At 37.5% G+C, this 23,902-nt stretch overlaps 1 protein-coding gene across 4 annotated transcripts in view; it reads left to right on the top strand.

Annotated features, from left to right (window-relative positions):
* KIDINS220 (kinase D interacting substrate 220) overlaps positions 1-11,985 on the top strand; it is a 74,193-nt gene extending 62,208 nt beyond the window's left edge. For all 4 annotated transcript variants that reach the window (XM_085056820.1, XM_085056819.1, XM_085056817.1 and 1 more), the window contains 4 exons: positions 4,574-4,720; positions 6,524-6,622; positions 7,496-7,744; positions 9,597-11,985. In XM_085056820.1, the coding sequence (XP_084912946.1) occupies positions 4,574-4,720; positions 6,524-6,622; positions 7,496-7,744; positions 9,597-10,868 (1,767 nt within the window). In that variant the 3' untranslated portion in view covers positions 10,869-11,985. The remainder of the gene's footprint in view (positions 1-4,573; positions 4,721-6,523; positions 6,623-7,495; positions 7,745-9,596) is intronic.
* The last annotated feature ends 11,917 nt before the right edge of the window (positions 11,986-23,902 follow it).

Genomic DNA, 23,902 nt, shown 5'->3' with positions numbered 1-23,902 from the left:
AAGATGTGTAATTGGTTTTGTGATTGAAAACAAGAGGAGCATGTAGAATCAAAATTGTCTTTCATGCTAAACTGGCAAGGAGCCAGAAATGTTGCAAGTTTTGTGTAAAATAGAGAATAAACATTGTTTTGAATGTTTGAGTCATAACAGGGTGAAAAAAACAGGATTACTCAGGAGTATAATTTTTTTTTCATACAGATCATCATTTCTGCTTGTTGCATGAGTTGACAGGGCTGTGTGGAGGCTGTTATGTGATCAGTTAAGGGTCTGCTGTTGTTCTCAGTCTGATGCTGGAGTGAGCAAGTTCTGAAAATTCAGATCCTCATCATTAGTCTCATTATATCTGTGTAAGTCTAGGTTAGCTTAGTAGAAATCAGAAATATTTTGAGAATAGTTATCCTGTATCAAGGATTTTATACTTCAGCCACCTTGTATATTTAGATTCTGTTGCTGATGATAAAACTTGTCTGTCTCAGACCATAGTTTACTGTTCTTTGCTGAATGGATCAAAACATAGATGTCAAACTGGTAAGTTGACCAAATACCATCTATTTGGTTGTATCAGCATGAAGGTGCATTGCAAATTTTAGGTTATCAGCTTGAATCACTAATGAAAATAGTCTTAAGATTCTGGCCTTTGACATCTGATGGAGACAAACATGCATTTCTGCTGGTTTTACTGTACAAATGCTTATTTCTGAATAACTTCAAAACCTTCTAGGGTGCCCTTTTGAAGAGTTTTTAGCTGGATTGCAATGTTACTGGTCATGGAATGGTAGCCTAGAATGGCTCACAGAATCCCCTTTTATGTTAAAAATCAAACTAGCATTAGCAGTGCTTATCTGTCATAAACCTGATTTTGTGCTTTAGTTTGCATTGTTAATTTTGACTTCTTAAGAAGTAGCTTGTTCCTATAGAATTACTTCGTTTAAATGCATTTCTTCATACTGCACTGATTATATAATCCCTAAGATGTAGTATTGTGTGCTTTGAATGAAAACTAACGTGGCCCAGAGCATGTAGTATAGACAAACATACAGTACTTCTTAAGAAACTGGAAGTGCTTTTCAAAAGTTTGAGCATGAATGAAAATGTATGGCATGGGAGTTTTCTTATGGATTTTCTGGTGCTTTGTGTAGCATTTTTGCGCTTTGAATATTTGTTCTTAAAAGAAATAACTTTTCTGTTCTGTGGGTGGTGCTGGTTTGTTTTTGGGGCTCTTCAGGGAGTGTGGGGGTGAGGGGAGTTGGCATATTTGGTTAGATAGAAGTTTGCCAAGTTATTTGAGATACATTGGTGGTATAATGCAATCTTGAAATGGCAAGAGAATGTTTTATTAAAAGGAGGATTTTCTGTCAGAAACATAATATAAAACTTCCATGCAAAACAAAATATAGCAAGTGTTGCTTTTTTTTTTTACAAATGCAAAGCAGGGTAGTCTGCTCATGAAAATAGTATTTGTGTAGCATATCCTAAATATATATTTTGAAAACCTATTTTAAAAGGTTCATCACATTATGAAAATTCCCTGTTTCTGTCCTAACCCTGATTTCCTCTGTTTACTTCAAAGCATGTTGTCTGTATGTTCAACCTTTGTGATGTCGCTTTAAGCTGTTGTTTCTTTTAATTCTGTTTTGTCCTTTTCTCAAAGCTGTGTAAGTCTGGGTTAAACAAAAACAGACAGGTACAGCCACTTTCTGTGAATTCTCATTCACTTGTTTCAGAGTCATTGCAGAAGCTATCACACTGGTGCTTCATGCTGGGCTGTCTGTAAACTAATGCTCATTACTAGCCTTGAGGTTTGTTTTGACAAGCTGCTTTTAGCTTTTGCATGGCAAATACTTTTCAGACTAATGTTCTCTAAGCATCTCTAACAAAACCACTAAGGCTGAAAAATGTGTCAGTTTAAGTACAGTTTTAATTCACTTACATGATGACAATATCCCTAAAGCTATTACATTACTTATTCCTCAGAGAGTGCTTTTCATAAAGAATGATTTGGATTAATGTGCATCTATTTGAAACAGTTCACACTTTAACAAAAATAGTCTAAATATTTCAGCTTTTACATATCTTTTTTATACACTGACAGCAGAGTTTCTAAACTAAGTCTTAATGCATGCAGAAAGGATGGTTTGTCCTTGATTGTTAGGAAAATATTTTGATCTGAAGGAGAACTGTTAAATTAGAAGTGTTTAAAACTTTTCTTCATTTATTCCTGGATATATCATAGATAATGTATTTAATAGATTCTGAGAACAAATGCAATTGCTAACACATGTTGCTTAGGGATCATTTATTTTGGTAGTGCCACAATGTAATTTTGGCTATAACAATTTCTGCTATTTTAATTGATCAGCTTTCTTTCAAAAAATAATTAAGATTTGAATTAACTTAGTATCTTGTCTTTGTTGATGCATTTATCTAAGTCATGCCAATAGTAAATGTGTGTGTTTATGAGGAAATAATAGACAAAGCTGGTATTCTGAAGAAAAACCCACAGTAATTTTTAAAGAGGAAAAATAAAGATGTTCATAAAAGAAATATATGATAAATAGTTTATGGCTGATGCTTCATTTTGTCATTTTCATAATTTCGATGATAGGCTTATATCCTTGACATGATACAGATTTTAGATATGCTAAAAATTAGACTAAATTAAGACCTAAAGTATGTCCTTTAGATGCCTATATATTAACTAATTGGGTATTGTAGGCACCTAATTAGGAAGACATTGCAGAATCTGAAAAGTAGCTGTCTTGTCCTTGAAAGGAATACCAAGCCCTAGTTTAAGTGCCTAAACTGGAGTGGAATAGTAATGTTTAATTTTTATGCAATAATTTAGGTAGATTGCCTTCCCAGAAAATGGCATATATCTTTTGTTTATTATCCAGTTGACTTGACATTAAAAAAATTATAAATGGTTCGAGGAACAAAGATTGGTGCCCCAGCTATTTCCAGGCAAGTGTGTGAACTGCTAGGTTCAAATTCCCCACAATCCCCAGTAGTTTTCCCACATGAAGCTGATAGTTAGCCAATTTAAAGTCCATTTCAAGGACATCTAGCAGAGAACTTTAGGGGAATTACATGCAATATCATGTAAACTTTGAAACTCAGAGTAGCTTAGGGGGGGAGTGTGCCTAGCTCCCCAGATCAGGATATCTTTGATAACAATAAGTGAGAAATAACTCTGAGGTTAAATGGTAGTAGATAATGGGGTTTTGGATTGCTACCTTAGAATTACTAGTTGAATAAATTATTTGTAAATATCCTGATTTAGATAATTCAGATAAGGTTAATGGTGTTCTCTGTGGTAATCTTTGGTTTCCGTAAGCAGTATATTGGGATCTAGTAATTTATGTTCATTCTGAAAGACTAAACAACTTCAAAATAACTAAATAAAAATGGGAGACAATAGTGAAACTCTAAAACCAGTCTTCATCGGTGATTTGAGGAATATAATAAAACTTGATTAACTGAACTTTGGATAGTCAGAATGCCATTTTACGTCCCACAGTTTCTGCATGTGATGATGACCTCTGAAGCTTTAGAAGCTCTTCTGCATCCTCCCAAAATGAGCTGTTTGGTGCCAGTCTACAATGCTGAGCCCAAAACTTCATGTTTAGAAAAAAAGGGAGGGTGCAACCTCCCTCACAGGTGGAGAGCACACAAATATTTTTCTGACTGATAGAACTGCATCTGATTTTGCTTTTAGGAATTTGGAATCACTGGTGTAACTGTGCACAGGTTCCCATCAAGGGGGAACGTGGGATTTTTTTAAGAACATAAATATACTGTCTACCTGCAGATGCATTTGTTGTAGTTTTCCACCTTTTGAAATTGCCAGAAGCTGGCAACGTTAACAGGACAACTCTTGTGTTACAAAGCTGAATTGTAAATAATTTCTACTTAAATCTTGCCTAAATTTGAGATACATGATGCATCCTCATAGTATCTTGTAGGGCACTTGCAGAGCTGCTGTTTCTGTACTGTGGTACAGAACCCCTTGGCTGATCTTGCATAAATGAGCTGAAGGAACCTCTGGAAAATGAACAGATATTGTTAAAATTGCCCAATTAATCCAAGTGGTTGAGCAGCTGTCTTTGAGGTTTAGGTCATCTTTGTCTGATAATAAACCAGGAGTTTTTTAGACAGAAAAATCTAAGTCGTATCTGCATTATTGGAGAGAAAAACCCAAACATCCCAAAACCAAACTAACTACTAAAGTTAGGGGAAAACTTGTGAATGAAAGTGCATTGTAAATTGATTAACCTTTACTTAATATTTCTCATTTTTATGTTTATTTTCTTAACGTTATGTAAGAGTGTTATTTGTCACAGAGGCCGGTCTCAAGATGCTGGGTTTTTTCTTCTATAAATACATATAATGAAAGTTTCCCAATATATACATATGCTGATAGAAATTAAAAATGCCTGTGCATTCTTATTCTCATCTCTAATTTTAAAATGTAGTTGAACGCATCTTGATTTGTGTTAGTGTATTAGTGTATTGTGAATTGCTGGGTGTGCTGAGTACTTGAACAAGTCTTATGTGCACATTTTCTCACTTACAGGGAGCAGGAGCAGGCACAGGGTCAACCACAGGAGCATCACATGTGTCTCTGAGCACAATGAGTGTGGAAGCTGTGTGTGAGAGGCTAAAGCAGATTGATGGTCTGGACCAGAGCATGCTACCTCAGTACTCTGCAACTATAAAAAAGGTATCAGCTGAATTTCATTAATGTATTTAGTTCCTAAACATGGAGATGTACAAGGAAAGGGAATTATTTAGTTGCCTCTTTTCTTGATAATGTTTAGCTAAACACATCAAATGTTAAAATAACATCCTGAATTCTGTGCATGACAGGTTTGGAGGACATTTTAATACAAGCATTTATTTTTCAGAGAAAATATGCTCTGTGAAAAAGGACAAGTGGTCAGAAATATAAGGACTGATGAGACTAGTTATTCTGAGAAAAGAAGCAAGAAAATGTTTTCAAAATTGCCATGTGTAATAAATAAATAAAAAGGGTTGCAATTGTGTTCTATATTGAGGTAGCAATATCCCTTCCTTTTTCTTCTCTGTGAAAAATTGGCTCATCTCTCCTGTTGTAAATGAGTGGTGAAGATGGTTCCGTTTTTTTTTATCACAGTCCACACCTATTTGCTTCAGAAAAAGTTCACTGTATGTTTCTCTGCCTCTCCTCTTTCTTGTGAGAGATACATTAACACAGAATTAATTTTTGCCCTTTAACTTTCTTTTCACCATTTTGTGTGCTCTTTTTACAAAGAAAGAAGGGAAAATATGAAGGTTATCATTAGTCAGTGTTTTTTGCTGAGCTTGCTTTGCCCTGGAACCTATCATATCTTAAATAATACAGGAAGGATGTTGAATCAAGGATTAAGAGACAGGTTTATCACAGGAAGCATCAGTGACGTTACTTAAAGCAAGAAGTAGGATGTTAGATTGCAGGTCATTAAGTGAAGCTGCGAAAAATTTCAGTTGCTTCCATTGCTCCAGAGTACAAAAAGAATGTGCTCATCGGTTATCTCTAGTGAGATTCCTCTTATTTATATTCTTGCATTTCTTACAAGGGATATCATGTAAAAGAGAAGGATGAAAATGGCTCAGCCTGGTCTTCTTCCTGGTTTGGCTAAGACCATCTGCTGGAATATGGGAACAAAACCATTGAGATCCCTCAGTATAAGCAGAGTTCTCAACTTGGGTTTTCCATTTTCTGGCTGCTCTCCTAAGATACGGTTCCTCTTTTACATTCTGTCTCTACACTGATTTATGGTATAAAGAGAAATACCTCTCATGAATGTAATGAAAATGGTTCTGTGTTGAATTTGGTGCTTTTGGAAGTTAAGCACTATATAAACATGCCAAGTGTGAGGAATCACATTTCTAGAATATAGATGTTGTTTAGGCACTTCTGTGTTGATCTCTGATTGATGATGAACATTAGAAAGAAGTCTAATCTTCTATCCCAGGGTATTTCTGATGCTGGGAGGAATGTAAGCCTGTTTTATGCAGAGAGGGAACTCAATGGAGGTAGTACTCGATCTTAGATGCCTCAAGCCAGAGGTCAGATGATGCCTGGGACTTCATTGTCTGATTATCTTCATATGCTTGGTTGTCTGCAGTCCATTTGTGTTTTGATTTGGAGAAATTTAGGCATATTAATGTGGCTTATTGTCCCTGAAATTTTCTACCACTTATGTTTTGTTTCCTTATGTCTCTTTATAGAACACAATCATATTGCCTTTCATATACACATTTTAATGGGTTTAATATTTCCATTTTTTTCTATGACACATAGGTTTTTCTTGTCCATCAACAATCATTACTAATTATACTTCTATAAAAACAGATGATTATTATATAGAATTGGACTTCAGAGTGACTTTGGGAAATTTCGCTAGTACTCTGCATCCATCTTTACCTCTACCTTTTTAGTCTGTTACTGCCATGCTGTAAGTCTTGTATCAATAATTTACATTATTTAGTTTTATTGTTTTAGGCAAATATAAATGGCCGTGTCTTGGCTCAGTGCAACATTGATGAACTGAAAAAAGAAATGAATATGAATTTTGGTGACTGGCACCTGTTCAGGAGCATGGTAAGACTTTCTGTTCAGTGTTCAGGTCATCATAAATTAGTCTTCTTCAATATGAATCTTCTTTTCTTTCTGGTTGCTTTCTTGTCATCATCTTTAAGTTTGTACATATTGTCTTAAAACATGTATGCATCTGCAATTTTGTTACTTTGTCTTTTTGTCTTAAGCACTAATGAATAACTGGCTACCTATGGATTTGCATCTAAATTGATTGTGAACTCTGAAGTTTTGCCTTTTTTTTTTTTTTTTTTTTTTTTTTTGGCATCTGTTTTTTCCTGTATGGGTTCCCTTTTCAAATTTGCCTATTTTAATGAAATGGTAAGAACTTAACTCTTTTTGAAATCTCTGTCCTAATGTTGAAGTTAGGGAATTCAAAGTATGTGTAATAATAAGTACAAGGAATTGGGCAGGGTGTTCCAGTGAGGGTTATGCATCACAGAGGGCTGTTTTCTCTTAAGTATTTTTAGACTATTGCCAGTTTTCTTTCTTGAGATAACAGTATGTCTCTCAACTGTAAGTCAGTCTTGAAAACACTGAGAATTACATGATGAGATTTATTGTTAGATATGAAGTGTTTGGTTTTGCTTTAAAATTTGTAATTTATCACTTGCTAGTTTTACAAGAATGTAAGTATTTGTGTGGCATATGAGTTCTTTTAACGGTCTGAGCAGTAATAAGAATAATTTGTAAATACAAAAGAATTATTAAATTATTTTCCTTTGTACTTTTCCATGGTCACAGCCACATACACAGGTACACTTTTACAGCTGTCAATTCCTCGTTCCTATTTTTAAAGGAATTCTTGCTTATCAATTTTGAGAACTTCCTCATTTAAGTAATTACATTTATTTAAGCTGTCTCTCTTTGTGTGTTAAGATACTTGAAATGAGAAATTCAGAAAATCAGGCTGCTCAGGAAGATCCTCGTGGAGCAGCAGAGCACGTGCCAACTGCGATTCCTCACAGCGACCTTACTCGCCGTCCTGGCCACAACACCGAGCTGCCTCACACTGAGCTCACAGGACTTGCTGGTCAAGCTCCCTACACACTGAACTTCAGCTTTGAAGAACTCAACACAATTGGTCTTGATGAAGCTCCTCCACGCCACAGTAACCTAAGTTGGCAGGTATTTAATAGAGAAATGTATTCTGCTTGCTTACCTGTATGCAAAAGAGGTTTTTTCCAGTCTTGAATACAGACAGGTCAAAAAATAAATCTCCAGGACAGTTCAGATGCTTTCAGTTCTCAGTTTCGGTAACGGCTAGTTCCACAGAGGTATAAACTCTAACCATATTCTGAGCTGAAGTCTTTAGTCTTTGCCATCTGAAAATTGTATATCTCTTCCAGTAATCACTCTTCATGACAAAAAAACTAAAGCTATCATGCTTTTCTCATCTAACCTAGGGTGGTGTCCTCCAAGACTTCTGTATTTTTGTAGTATTCAGGCTTTGTGTATGAAATATTTTAGTTATGTGCTAATCAAAGGCTAGGCCATTCAACAAATATATTTGTTAGGTTTTTGAAAGCAGACAGCTACAGTGCTCCATGACATCAGAACCTTGTCCTGACAACGCATAACCTGTTCATAGATTCCAGAAATTACATCCTTCTCTAATTGTTGTTTCTGCTATAGGTTGTGGTCAGTGTTCTTCTGCATCTTATGAGACCACCTGAAGCGTTGGATTTTCATTTTTCTGTCTTTAAGAAATGACAAATCAGTTGGTGGCTAAATAGTGGGTATAATTTTTTAAAAACCCACCAAACCCAGTGGGGTGAATATTTTTCATCTCTGAAAGTAAATTAAAAAATCTTGAAGGTGCAACAAAATAAAAAGACATCCCAATTCCTAACTATAGATGATACTTTTAATAATCAACACTGTCTGTGAAAGTGGGTTTGAGATATATATTCCAGAGGTAGATTTCTATCCTAGGTACTTCTGAGTGTGTGCATGCACAGTTGGGAATGTTTGTAATTACCCTTACTGCCCATTTCCAGGGAGTATCAATTTATGTTTTTTCTAGACCAAAGTGGCATTACTCAGGTTTGTTGTGTTTGAATAAACAGTGCTTCTGATGCCCATATAGTTACCTGAAGTTGAATCAAAGGAATGAGAAAGGTAGTTTGTCCTTAAGAAAACATTAGGATTCACCTGTTAGAATTTTTTAAGTCAATACTGATTAGTATTGCTTCTTCTCTGTTGTGGTGGGTTGGCCCTGGCTAGGTGCCAGGTGCCCCCAAAGCTTCTTTATCACTGCCTTCCTCAGCTGGGCAGAGGAGAGGAAATGGAATGGAAGGCTTGTGGGATGAGATAAGGGCAGGGAGAGATCACTCACCGGGCACCATCACAGGAAAACAGACTCCACCTGGGGAAATTAGTTTAATTTATTACCAATCAAATCAGAGTAGGGTAATGAAAAATAAAACCAAATTCTAAGAGCGGACAGGGCAGCAAAGAGGATTATGTTTGTCAGAAAACTGATTTTTCTGAAATCAGATAAATGCAATGGAATTTTGCCAGGATATATTGAAATATGTAGGGGGGGGGTGTTAAAAATGTTTTTGAGATGAACAACATTTAGATGAATTCTTGCTGTCGTTGCTAATTTTGTAAATGTATGAAATGTATTAGAAAAGCCCATCTTGAAATACAAAGTCAAGTTTTATCATTATATGCTCAAGAGAGCCTCAAATGCACTGGATAAAATGCTTGTTTTGCGGAAATTTTCCGTTACGGGGACCAACCATAAGAATACTTTATAAATTTTGTGTGTGTGTGTGTGTGCGTGATTGCATATATATGATTATAGTAAGCATATTTTAATTGAAGTGTTTACAATTTCACTTGCATAATCTTATTTGCAGCAGCAAAAAGAATTCTTTAAGTACATAATGCTCTGAGTTATTTCATTTAAGAAGATCAATAAAAGTAAACAGTTCATTTAACTGTTATCTCTCTCTTCTTTTTTTTTTTCCAGTCACAAACTCGTAGAACTCCAAGTCTTTCAAGCCTTAACTCTCAAGATTCTAGTATTGAAATATCAAAGCTTACTGACAAGGTGCAGGCAGAGTACAGAGATGCATACAGAGAGTATATTGCTCAAATGTCACAGTTAGAAGGAGGTGCCAATTCTACCACAGTAAGTGGGAGGTCCTCCCCTCATAGCTCAAGTGCTTTCTACATGGGCCAGAGCACCTCGGGGGGCTCCCTGCACTCCAGTGCAGAACAGGAAAAAGGAAAAGATGGTGAACAGAAACAAGATGATGGAAGAAAGTCCTTTTTGCTAAAGAGGAATGATGTTGCTGATTACAGTACTTCAGGTGTTTCTACTAGTGATGCATCTCCCCTGGATCCTATTACAGAAGAAGATGAAAAATCTGATCAGTCCGGTTCCAAGCTTCTCCCAGGAAAGAAGTCTTCAGAAAGAACAAGTATTTTCCAGGCTGCAGATTTAAAGCTTAAGGGAGTTACTCTCCGGTATCAGAAACTTCCCAGTGATGAAGATGAGTCAGGAACTGAAGAATCAGATAATACTCCACTTCTTAAGGAGGGTAAAGATAAGAAAACAGATATCAAAATAGAGAAGCAGCCCAAATCTCCAGAACATGGTTCTGAACCTATTAGAACCTTCATCAAAGCAAAGGAGTATTTGACAGATGCCCTTTTGGATAAGAAAGATTCATCTGACTCTGGTGTAAGATCCAACGAAAGTTCTCCAAATCATTCCCTCCACAATGAAGGAGCAGATGATTCACAGCTTGAAAAGGCCAATCTCATTGAGCTTGAAGATGACAGTCACAGTGCAAAAAGAGGAATTCCACACAGCCTTAGTGGTCTTCAAGATCCAGCTGTGGTTCGCATGTCTATTTGCTCTGAAGATAAGAAAAGCCCTTCTGAAAGCAGCCTGATAGCAAGTAGCCCTGAAGAGAGCTGGCCAGCCTGCCAGAAAGTCTATAATTTAAACAGAACCCCTAGTACAGTCACCCTAAATAACAACAGTGCTCCAAGCAATCGAGCTAATCAAAATTTTGAAGAAATACAAGGTATCAGAGATCCATCTCAAATTATCCTTCACCCTGGCTCGGGTTCCAATTCAACTGCAGTTCAGAATGAGAACCTGAAGACGGCTGCTCACAAGCGGGGCCAGCGTTCAAGTTACAGCAGGCTTTCAAAAGATTCATCGGAGCTCCACACCGTTGCTGCCTCAGAGGGGGCTGGTTTTGGAGAAGAGAGAGAGAGTATCCTGTGAAAAGCAGCCAGATTAAAAGGAATATGCCCATGAATTGTAGCTTGGAATTCTTTGTCAGTCTGTGGTTTTGTTAAGCTCTGTAGTTCAAGCTTTCAATATTGTAAAAGAAGGCCTAGATTATTTCCATTTTCTCTGAAAGGAGGGGTAATTTTTACAAGAAGCAAACTACTTCAGGCCTTCCCCACATACAAAAGCGATAGTTGTCAGCATGGAAAACCAGTTTTGTGTTAAAACACTGTGCAAAGGCTTAGTCAGGGGCAGATGTTACAGAAGTATGATTTAATTATGAAAAGAACGATGTGATGTTCCTTTACTGCTGGGATATGTATTACTTGTCCCCTCTAAACATTCTATTAATTCTCCGTACTTACAAGTAAAGTTAATACTGTCCGTTCTTGCCATTTGATGTACAAGATGCCAGAACATTTAATATCACAACCTGTGACATCCTTACCAAACTTTGCGTTAATTTGTGAATTAATGTGTGCAACATATATTACGTATGTTGAAATTCGAGTGTTAAGATACTTTTTTGGCTAAATGTATGCTTTTGCTCTCTGTATGTTCAGTAGTTACTGTTGAATTTGTGAACTTTGGGTAGAGTGCTGGTAAGGTTTGTGAGGAATGTTGTCTTGATGTGTCACTGGAATTGGCAGTTACTTATAAGGTAATACCTTATCATCAACTTAGTGGATCCATTATTTATTATTGGTACGCAATTTTGCAGTCACTAAATAGATGGTCTCAGTAGATGCAGCCACCACATTAAAATATTGTAAGGATAAAGTATGAATATGATGTCTGAATTTATGAAGCATTTGTGGCTGTGTGTGGTTTTCCTTGGTACAGTGTTTATCATTTGGTTATTGGAAAGAAAAAATAAGCAATGTTTGCCATTTCAAAACTAATGCATACCTTTTGGAATCTTGTCAAAGCTGTACTCCAGCTTCTTTATTTCTGAAGTACAGTGTTTGAAGATTTTTTTATCATCTAAGTAATGTACCTGAATGATGTTATAGTAAATACTTGTACTGTCCAGTGAAATCTGCATGGTTTTGAGGAAGAATTGTTCAAGCTAGAGTGTGCTAGTAGAAAGAAAATAAAAAATAAATTGGCATGTTGGGCTTGTGTCCAAATTTCTTTTTATTTGCAGTATTTTGTTTCTTCACTTGATAAAAATGTTGAATCCATGTTGTTATGGTTAAAGTACTTCACAGATTTAATTTTTTAAAATTTATTAAACCAATATAATTACTAAAACTAAATAATCATCAAGTATAAAAATACATTTGATAAATTTAATTGCCAAAGCAGACGTTTCTAAATTAAGTGCTGTGAGCTGCAGAGCAGTGGTTACCTTCCACTAGTCCAGAGCAGTATTTCCAGTGTTTGTGGCAGTCACATGTGCTGGTAGCTCTGTGCAGCTTTGCTTGTGTCCCAGTGCATCTCCAACCAGATGCTTCCCAAGGGGCCTTGTGGTCTTGGCCTTTGTTATCCAAATCAAGAGGGTGCATTTCTATGCCAGAGTCAACAGAAAAACTGCCTTTATCTTGGCTTTCTATTTTTTCATTCCGTGGATGTCTTATACTTAACGGGACTGGAGATGTGGTCTGTACGCTTCTAGATTCGGTTGGTGTGTTCTTTGGTTGAATTAAGATTTACTTATCAGGGTGTTACAGAAGTACTGGAAACTAGTGTGCACTATTAGATTAATAGTTCAGCCAAAAAGCCTCCCAGAACAAAATAAGCCCCCAAAGCCTTCATGATACTTTGCCAAATCATTGGGAACAGTTTTTTTGTTGGGTTCTTCATCTTAAAAATAAGACTACATTACTCTGCTTTCAGACATTTTTGAGATGTAAAAGCTTTTGCCAGAAAGATACTTAGAATCATTGTTTTGTAAGAGAGGACAAGTGTAGCCTTCTTCATTTAGACATCCACACAGGAGTGATGAAAGACACCAATTATTTTGCATATTTTTGTCTAGGTCCTCCAAATAGATGACTGTCAGATTTTTTTATGGTTTTGAGGTCTTTTTCTTCCTAAAAGTTTTATCCCTTAAGTCTTCATAAAATACCAACATTGGGATGAAAGAGGTGGTTGAGTGGAAAACTTTTCAGTGTTTCTGTCTTGTGTTCACTAATTCCAGTGTAATTGCTTAACACCAATAGAAAACAATAGTTATAAGCAAAGTGTCTGTGTAAAGTGACACAGGACATAATGCAATTCTCCCTTTGGGTATGTTGATCCATGTCACACATGGGATGTGGGTACCTACAGTCATTTCAGTTCCATACAGTGCTTCAGTCCAGTTTCATGGACTGCTTTAACTGCATTATATAATAATGCAGGCTGTAGTTCATATATTTAAATGTGTTCATGGACTTGTTATTTAATGCCTTCCTAGCAAAGTTCCTAGAATTGGGAAATATGAATGCTTCATAGCCAGTCTTAGGGCAGCATGCCACAAAAGCTGGCTTTTACCAGGACGATAAATATAACTGACTCTCAGAATCTACTTGCATAAAAATAACTAGACAGAATGCATTTTTCTTTTAAATTTTTATACAGGTGTTCATAAGCTAACAATAAACTGCGGTAGTATGATAAAGGGAGAGAGGAAAAACAAATAAATGGAGTACTTAATAGAGCACAATAGTAAGAAGTGTCCTTTAGTACATAACAGAAATGTATCCTAGTTACTGTAAATGTTTAACTATTTTTTCACATGTAGAATATAACAGAATAACATTTGCAAGAATTAAAAATACCCTGCAGTTTCCTAGCTGAAACTCAAGTTTTTTCTCTCCCACAGTTTCTATGGCTACTTGCTTGCATAGTTGCACAATTTTTTGAGTTAAGAAACCATAAACAATTTCCAGTGTTGAAATACTAAATGTTAGCTCTGTGACTTGTGGGAATCATGGAACCCAAGAGTTCCACGGAGAATGGAAATTAATGAAGAGTATAAAACAATAAGACAACTGCAAACTTATTTCTGGTACTTGCCGCTTTCCATAACTCTTGTAATGATAGTTTGTGTATCCACTCTAATTTTGGATGGCTGAACATACAGGAACTTGAAACCATGACTGCCTTTTCTAACTGAATCTTTAGAGCACAGTTTGGCTTGTCCTCATGTTATGATGCCTGGATAAGTTTGCATGGTAGGGTGAAAGTAAATCACTTTTGGAAGAAAAAATTGGATGCAAGTAACATACCAGGTTTTATATGAGACTCGTGTGGCTATTTGCCAGCCTTTTCCAGGGTTGCAGTTTCTGAGGAAGTGGGAGAGGGAAATTCTTACATTTCACTTGTAAAACTTGCAGCAAAATGATGGTCTGATAAAATTCTTGGAGATCTGGGAGATAAGTTTCCAAGTTTGTGCCTGTTCTGATCACTCTGGGATATCTGATCACCCTGTGTGACTTTGTCCATAGAGCAGAATAGGTACAGGATGTTCGTAAGTTTTCAATCCTTCCTTAAGTTTTCCTTTTGAATACTGTTAATTGGTTTGGTTTCTTCCCTTTTTTTTTTTAAATGTATATAAGCTTTGGGAAATTTTCCTGAGACACACTTAGCATGGGTTTATCCAGAATGCTGAAAAGAGCTGGTTTCTCTTGTGGTCTGGGGCTCAACTGTTCACTTCTGTCAACAGAATCCGCAAAGCCTCTTCCTTACATGTGCAGCTCTCATGGGAAGCTTTCTGGACCTTGCTGTAAGAATATGGGAAGTTCTTTGTGTGGCCACAAGATAACACAAGCAGAGGAGCCACAGTTCAGCATGTTGCACCCTGTGGCCTTGATCATTTTGATCAGCTTTATCATCTGTTGCAGGTTTATTAAAGTTTTTAAGCACATTACTAAGAAATTGCCAAGGAAAAATAGTATCTGAATATTTGAGGTCTCACAAATGAAAACTGCAGTGGTGGTAAAATAGGAGCGTTTGTGCCAGGTAGTGAATTTTCAGACACATGAGAGAAAAACATTGTAGTAATTCATGAAAGATAAAGACTTCTTTTGGGAATTTGGTCTTCTCTGTGCTATATAGGAGCTGTAGTGAGGAGAACTTAGAGCAAAATTCCAATTCCAGTTAAGCAGAGAAGACTGGAAAGACTGTGCTAAACTTACACGCTGTTTTCTGGCAGCCTTGTGCATTGTGTTTTCTAGATTTCAGTTATCTTTCTTAAGGCCCATTTAATCAGATTAAAGGCAGGGCTGGGAAAAATTTTACTTAGAATCTTTCTCCCTAGGAATACAGAACAGTTTCATAAGATTGACATATTCACACAGGTTTCTGAATTTTAAACAGAAGGGGGAAAAAAAAAAAAACGGAAAATGGGTTCTCAAAAAAATTCATTGTATAAATAATATCAAATCACGTTTCCAGGCTTTGAATCTACTATTTTTTCATGTGTGGGTCTGACTCCTGTGATACATTTAATGTTTTGGTTAAGTTTTGGTTTAGAAATTTATTTTCCATGTTTTCCATGAAGTAAGGCTCAGAGCTACAGGATACTTAGCAATGTTTTTGCAGTCACAAGTGATTGTAGTTCTTTAAGTAAACTGATACTGACAACACCAAATGTCTGGGCCTTAAAAAGCATTAACAGGTGGTGTTCTCTCCCCCAAATTGTTGTGATAGTGACAATGGATAAACTTCTAGAGGAAGTTCTGTTGGCCAATTTCCTTCTCTTAGTTTATCGTATCTTCGGGTCACCTTCTTCTCAAGGGGAAAGGAGAAGTCCCTAGGGTATTTTAGAAGAACGACGTCTTTTGGGGGGAAGAAAAGACACGTGAGAGGTTGTGTGACATTTTACGTAGCAAAAGGTTATAATTGAGAGTGTTACAACCCACCCACGGAAAGTTAAGGATAATCCAGATTCCTGTTAATGGATGCCTTGGGGCAGATTAGAGTGAAAGACAATGATTGGTGTTTGTAAATGTATGTTGGGGTTATTGCAGAACAGTTTGGTTGCAATGGAAAGCAGGTATGTAACCATTTTGGTTCTTATTATCTATAGTAATATGACAATATACACTTAAAAAATGTTTAAGGAAGGGACAAGTGTGGAAAGGTTTCACCACCGAAAGGCCTCCTTACAACAATTGGTTGTTGCAGTTACAACGTCTGTTGGTCAAAGTAGTGTTGCAGACCATCAGGTGGTGGGAGGAGTTGCACAAAACCCGCTAAAACACAACATTTGTTGGGTTTATGTTCACTCAGGCTCAGGTGGGAGCGCCCAAGTACCTCCTGGTGCTGGGAGTTTCACACTGGATGATGGTTGTGGATGAATTGTGGTTCACGGGACCCTAGGGAAGCCTTTGGCACCTTCTAAAACATTAGAGCTCTCTATGTCGTGAGCTAGGGCGAGTCCATCAAGGCCCATCAGCAGAGATGAAATCCTTCAGGCGGAGTGCAAATGTCCCGGAACTTCCCCGGCAAGGGAGTTACCATAGCTGAGGTCACTTTAGTAAGGACAAAAAGACACTTTCCGCGTCTCCCACCTCACGGGGTTCGCCCCTTTCCTTTATCTCGTTCAACACCGGCTGTAGCCTGTGGGTTGTGCTCGCCCTCTGCACCTGGGCGGGTACTTTGCACATCGCCAGCTTGCTCCTGAATGTTTGAGCCATCAGCATTCCAGTCTGTCCTGCAGCATCGCTTGTGGATACATTCTTCTCCCCAGAGCTGGGATGGTTGGACAATAGCACCGCTTTATCTTATCTCAAGTGCCCTCACTGTCCAGACTCCAGTCTGTTGGCTGCGGTGGTCACACATGAACAGCTGCTTCTCTGCAGTTTGCCGTAGGGGGCAGAAGTCCTTCGAGGATTTTAACAATGGTTAAGCCATTAGCCATTTCAGCCTCTCTCAGAGAGTTGGTGTATATTTGTTTTAAAGATGAGATTCCAGAAATTGAGCCTGCCTTTTGTTACGTGGATTCTTAGTGTTGCTGTTAGGCAGCACAGTGTTCAGGGTTCTTTCGTGTTTCAGGTATGATTATTGACGTTGCATATCCTCATTGCTTCTTACAGAAGTAACCTGGATTGCAGAATTATTTTTGTGAGTAAACCAGAGTGTCTTGCATATAATTTCTAGAGTACAATAAGTTTATTGTTTATGAAAGAGAAGGGGAGGAAAGGAATGCTAGTGGTTCATTATATGATTTTTATTTGTGTCCAGGATTTCTCAGGGTAGAAAACAAAAGGAAGAGTTTGAATAGTTTGTATATGTCCCTGGAACCTAGAAATAAAAACAAAGGCATAAAATACTGACTGTGGGGAACAGTTAAACTAAAATGGAAATTCTGTGATGCCTTACTGCCTTGCCTCAGTAATTAAACCGCAGGGAAGCAATCAGCAGAGATTTAACTTTTTTGGTTTTGGATATTTCTTCTGAAATAATGTGAAGGTTTGTGCTTGGCTTAAAGCAATCTATATTCTTGAATATGTCTACATATTGCAGTACCGTCAAATCTTCCTAATGTGTTACAGTACTTTTGAGAGGCAGCAAAATTTCCCTAGCTTCATTTTGGACACCCAAAATCGTTTCCCACCTCACCAGTGGTAGAATACAGAATTACATGTATTTTGTAGGAGAGTCCTGAGCTTTCATGTGCCAGTCAAAATGGACTTTTGTTGAAAGACCACCTTTATTTTATGTTCATTTCAACAATAAGAAGCCTAGAAATCTACACTGAAGATTCCTATTAAGTTAGCTTTTTCTCATTTTCCAGCATTCCCCCCCCATCCTCTTTATGATCCCTATTTGCCAATAAACCTTGCAGCCTATTTATGGTCCTCTTCTTTTGACAAAACCTTAGTATTGTAGCTTTGAATGTCTTGGGCATGGCAGTAATTTTGTACTGAGTATATATTTGCTTTCCCTTGTTATCGGACACGCTCCTGTCCTGTCTTGTTCTGTGCACGAGAACATCATGTACTTGGAACTGTTTCAGTTCTGCCTCAACACCTGACTGGTAGTTGGGGCTTCGGTTGCTGACAGTGTGACTTACCTTCTCCAACTTTTTCGTGATACCCTCAGAACTGCTGTGCACTGCAATTTTTTCACTTCAGGTAGAACATGCTCTTTACTGCAGTGGTGGTGATGTTTTTTGCTTGGATGAGGATATTTAATTGGTGAGGGTTTTTTACCCTAGGAAGGTTTTACAGCTTAGGGAGGCTCTAGGTTCTACAATAATTTTTTTTCTCACTTCAGTCCATCCTCCTCCTCGGGTCCTGGAAGATTCACAGGATATCCATATCCACGGTCCACAAAACTGGTTTTAAAATACATTTTATCTGATATCTTTATTGTGGATGATATTGTGGACACATGTAAAAAAAATTCCACTAATTTATATCTGGCAATGGAAAAACCTTCGAAATTATTTAGTGGGGGGGAAATCTGCTTCTTTGTTTCCTTGCAGCTATTTCTGGTAAATAATCAGGCAATGATTGCTCATAGGATAAGGACAGTTGTCAGCTCATCTGTTTTCTAAGTAGCCTGTTAAGATTCTAGAAGAACTTAAAGGTTGCATGCAGGAAGGGTTAATTTACCTCATGATCCTCCAAATTACGCTTGATGATGTAGGTCTGAGTGGCACTGCAAATAGTGTCATGTGCAGGACATTTTAGCCCTTGCTTTCAAGTAATCTGAAGAATCTGAAAGGTTCTACATTTGTTTAAAGACTCAAGAGTCAACCTTTGGTGTTCAGGTGTTTTTACTCTGAAAGATAAAATGAAATCTTGATTTTTTTAATTTTCTGTAAAAGGAAGATCATCAAACCATGAGCCTATTTAACCTCAGGACATATTTACACCTTTGGAATATAAAGGAGGGTTTAGAGGTTTTGTTGTTCCAGGATGCCTTCTGGTCTTAATTTTCAACATCATCTTTTCAATAGCTTCTTTCAAGGTGTGACGAGGAACCATGAATAATTTCCTCTGTTTTCACCATCTGTGCTACCTTCTGCCTCTCTTCCATCTGATGACAGACTAGCTCAGCTTCATCAGATCTTTTTATATGCTAATATGAACTGGAGTCTTTAATTTTGTTGTCCATGGCTACGGTGTTCAGTAATTTTTATTTTATATTTTTTGTCTTCACATCAACTTGCAGGTCTCTTTGTACAGTAATTTCTTTAAGCACCTGGTGGTACTTTGCAAAACTGAGATCCATGGAACCAATTTATCTGCATACACATTTTACTCTCAAGCAAAAGGTACAATGGTGATTCATCTCAGATTTGCAAGGGAAGGTATTTATGCATAAAATTCAAGTTCAGGAAAGTAGTCCCACTTCTGTAATTTTCCACTATGGGAACAGTTATTTTATTATCATCCTTGAAATTATTTGGACTTCCTGAAAAAAATGCAGGTTACTTTTGTTTGGACTAGTTGTCTTTTGACAGAGACCTGCCACTGCTCATCTGAGATGAATCATCATGACTCTTTTTGCTTGAGTATCTGGCTTCTACCTGGCTTCTAAAACATAAGATCTGTTAGCTCAGGTTCTGTCAACTACTTTATGGTTCTTCGTGGTTTTGTGGGTTTTTTCTTTCTTCTTTTTTTTTTTTGGTTGTTATTGTTTTGGATTTTTGTTTGGTTGGTTGGTTTTTTCTTTTTGCTTTTGGTTTGTTTTTTTTTTATTAGTTTCAGGGACAGTAGACAAAAAGAAAGAAAAAAATCACCTATATTTAAATAGTCCCTGGAGTACAGGGGAGGACAGAATCCTATTAGTTTTTTCTCTTCAGGAATCTTTTCAGGCTGTGAAAAGTTGGACAGAATACTTACACACTTACCCTCCTACTATCATGACCTCCTTTCTAGTATTTCTGGAAAAATAACCTTAGGTTTGTTTTGGGGGTTTTTTTGGTTTATTTTTCTGTATCCATGTGTCAGTAACAATTCTCTAAATAACATCTCTCTCTGATCTGCTGAAAAATTCTTCACCTATTCTAGTCCACTCAACCTTCCTATTTCAATGTGAGTACTGGGTGTGTGCTAGGGTTAGAGTATTGATGTTCCCATGCTATGGTAGAGATCTTCACCAAGAGCATAAAGGGCTCTGTGAGAGAATGCTCCATAAAGCCTTCTGTTTCTTCTCTCTCGGCTGAGTGTCCAGGCTTTGGACTTTCTGTTGGAGCTGAAGAAGCTCAACCATCCCATTGTCTGCTCCACATTCACTTGGCAGCATTACCTTGGTGCTCCAGTCACACAGGTTCAGTTCAGTGTTCTCAGTGGTTCTCCAGGTTGGATTCAATTTTTTCCAGTGTGGAAGACCAACGGGAACAAACCAGGCAATGATGAGGACTAGGGCTGCAGGAAACAGCCTTGGTGGAGTTCACAGCATTGCCATTCATGATCATGGCTCTTCAGATTGTAACACTGTTTGGGAGGGCAGGTGAAATCCACACCTGGGACTATTTCTGCCACTGCCACTTTTTTTGATAAAGCAGCCATGAAGCCCTATAGCTTCCCCTCTTCCCAAGCAATTCTATTTTAGCTAGGGAATGCAATTTTATGTAGCCTCCCATACCTAGGCCTTTCTTTCACGGCCAGGATGATACAAGGGGGTGATTTTGTCTTCACAGGATCAAGTCAGGACCGTGCCAGTAGCAAAGCAATGCTATCTGTAAAGGCTGCTAAACAGGATGATGATTTATGACAAGTCTGTGGTGGAATCTGCCCAGAGTGGTGCAATTCATCAGAACTCTGCCAACCACTGAGAGTCTCCACTGCAGATAGTTGTGAAGCTCTTCTCTGCTCGGAGCAGAGCCTACAGGCTTTGAGCTGACACTCAGCAAGAGTTATGGCACCATACAGGAATCTAGAAGTTGTTGCTAAGCTTCTAAGATTGATCTGTCAGTCTTAGAATGAGGACTGTGACACCTCTTTCCAGGTCACTGACAGTAATGCATGGAGATGTTTAAATATACATTTAAAAATGGAGAAAAAAATTATTCATAGGTTGCACCAAAGGGCAAGACTTTCTGAGAACTCTGGAGTTCTGTAGCAGAGCCAGGACTGAGATGACACAGCACCTGTATCTGAAGTATGTGTGAGGATGTGGTGTGAATACATGCCGTGGGTAGTGCAAAGGTTGAAAATTCTTAACTGCCTGGGAACATGTGCAATTACAATATAAATATGTAAATGAACAACACTTCTAAGAAAGTAAATCAATGCTAAAGAAAGATATCAGGAAAAGAATTACTGAGCCTAGTCATTAAAATCTTCCAAGTTGATGCTATGTAACACTGAAATGTATTCAATTCAGATAGCTTAGAATTATTTGGATTTGAAAATTCTGAAAAAAAGTCTTCAAAATTCATTCATGTTTAGCTATTTTTAATGCCTTCTGAAAAGAAACAGGCAGAAACAAATAAAATCAAAATAAATTGACTCCACATAAGTATTTGGCTTGTGTATTTTTCTTCTCTCCAATTATCTTGTGAAGCTAAATTATGCAGGGGAATTCTGCAATACTAGGAAATCAATAATCATTAAAAAAAGAAAACTTTTGAGATCAGAAATGGGAGGTTCTGAACATTTAGACCTGTCTAGCACGCCAATATTTTTTTTGTCCAGATAGTAACTTAAGTATACTTATTTTTCTTTCAGTGACTGCCTCGAGTTAGTATGGCCAAGGTTTGCTTCCTGTTGAAATTACTGATCCAGTCAAAACAATCTATAAACCATGATCAAATCTCTTGGAGAAATGGAGAGATAGCTGTATCATAGAGATACAGCTATTAGAAGATAGCAGAGGACTACCTGGACTCATAGTCAAGGTAAAAATGGAGGGCCTGGAGAATTATCTTTACTTTGACATCTGGAAGAACTTTATTTATTATTCATCAGGTGTTTAAACTTCCAGTTTGAAAGTTAATATTATGTTTTCAGGAATGACCCTCAAAAAGATAAACCTGGAGTGATCATCAGTTATTTCATGTCAAAATAGGGTCACATGGGGGTCTGTTTGGTCCATTCTTGTTCAGTACCTCAATTAGCAAATTTATTGGTGGAATTTCAGAGTTTGCTATTGTCTGAACCCATCTAATCTCAAAGGACAGACCTACTTGATACATAGAAGACTGCAAATTAACATGATGTCATTCAGTAAAGGCAAGCATAAAGTATTGCACTTACAAAAGTGAAATCAAATCCACAAATATAAAATTGATTATAAGCCACTGAAGTACTGCAGAGGACAATGGGGTTTTAGTGTGGCTACTAAACCAGTAGTAAGTGAAGAAGTGATATTATGGAAGTGAGAGGGAAGAAAGGAAATGTCTGATGGGTGAATTAATAGGGGTGTTATCCAATCCAGGGGAGGTATGTCCCGCTGGTGAAGGTGTACTGTGTCCAGACCTGAGCAACTTTAATAAGCAATGGAGTAGGATGGCAAAAACATGTAGGAAATATGACTTTCAAGGTATGTAATATTGAAAGAGTTGGATTTAGAGGAAGGTTGAACGGACATGATTTCTTCATATGTAAAATGTTGTTACACAAAGATTATAAACTCTGTCAGTGGAGCACAAAATAATCAGTTTCTAATTTGTGGTGGAAATCCCTCCCCCATATTCTGAAAATAAAAGCTTTCTAATAAAACAATATCAATGATGTCAAGTTGTGGAATTTCATTCACTGGGAATGTTTGACAGTAATATAAGTGAATGAATCATAAGATGACCTCCTGCCACCCTGGTTTGCACTTTTTAGTTTTATATGGCAAAATGCACAGTAATTTGTTTCAAACATCAGCTGTCACTGCCTTCACCACCAACGGGATTCCCAAAGGAAAAACAGCATGTGCCAAATGTGTGTGCTCCTGGAAAATTCACTGATGGAGCAGGCCTCAATGTAAATACCCATGAAAGAGGAAAAGTTGCCAAATTCCTCCTTTGAGCAGATCCATGAATAGAAGTTCAAATGCAAAAGGTCCCAGTTTGAGATAGAAAGAGCCAGGTGACAAAACTCTGGTTGGAGGCAAAGAAAACAATAACCCCAGACTGTTCCAGTTGTATGGGATACAGTGACTGTCAATCCAAATGGAGGAGCAAACCAGTATATTTTGCATATCAGATTAATAGCTCCTTGTTCATGCCCTTGATGGTCAGACCTCCAGTCACAAGTATGACTCTTGTATTTTGCAGAGTGACCTCATGCCAAGCCTATTGTCATGTTGGGTGTTTGCATTCATGTTACAATATTATTAACATTGATAATTAAATGTATGAATCTGGGAAGAATTCAGACAAGGTTGTTTGCTGTTTACTTTTTAACTTCTTAAGAAATTTTGCATTCCAGTGTCCTGTTCCTCCTTTATCACAGCATCATTCAAGCTCTTGTTCACATGATGTTGTTTCATTCCTGCTATGGGAGTATGGTAAGAATGGAGACAGAATGTGAATTGTGCTTGTTGAAGCAAAATGCAGTCAACATAAAGTCATGTTACCTGATCTACATTCAGGCCAAAGAAACTGCTTTTTCTTCACACAGAGATGTGTGGCTGCCCAGAGTTTATGCTTTCTCCCTGCCTCTTTTTTACTTAGTGATACAAACAAAACCAGGACTTGAACTTACATTCATTAATGCTTTCAAGAGGATAAGGATGATTCTTTGGCCTCTTTCAATGCAATCTCTCCTAGTGATATTGATACTGATACTCTCTGTAAAACATAATGCTACTCTGGCTGGGCTTCTGGGCCGTGTAACTCCCAAGTCATGACTGGCAATTGCTTGAGTGTGTTAAGGGTATAATTTCACATGACAAATGCTCAAGATGCTCCCATTGATACTATTACAAGGGTGGCCCAGTATCAGACATGCTGGTTCATAAGAATTCCCAAGATGGAGAATGAAATTTCCCATTTTTACAGATGGATAGAGACATGAAGGAGTGGAATGACTTGCAGAGGTCATATACAAAGTCTGTGGGAAATTTTGGCTAAGAGCTATGTCTTATAACTCCCAGTTCAAAGTCTTAACCACAAGATTGTATTTCCCCCCACATCAGTGAAGCCCTTC

Source organism: Lichenostomus cassidix, chromosome 3, assembly GCF_008360975.1.
Source record: "Lichenostomus cassidix isolate B80296 chromosome 3, HeHo_3.0, whole genome shotgun sequence".
NCBI lineage: Eukaryota > Metazoa > Chordata > Aves > Passeriformes > Meliphagidae > Lichenostomus > Lichenostomus cassidix.
The sequence above is the reverse complement of the archived record's forward strand: the minus strand, read 5'-3'. Positions and strand labels throughout refer to the sequence as shown.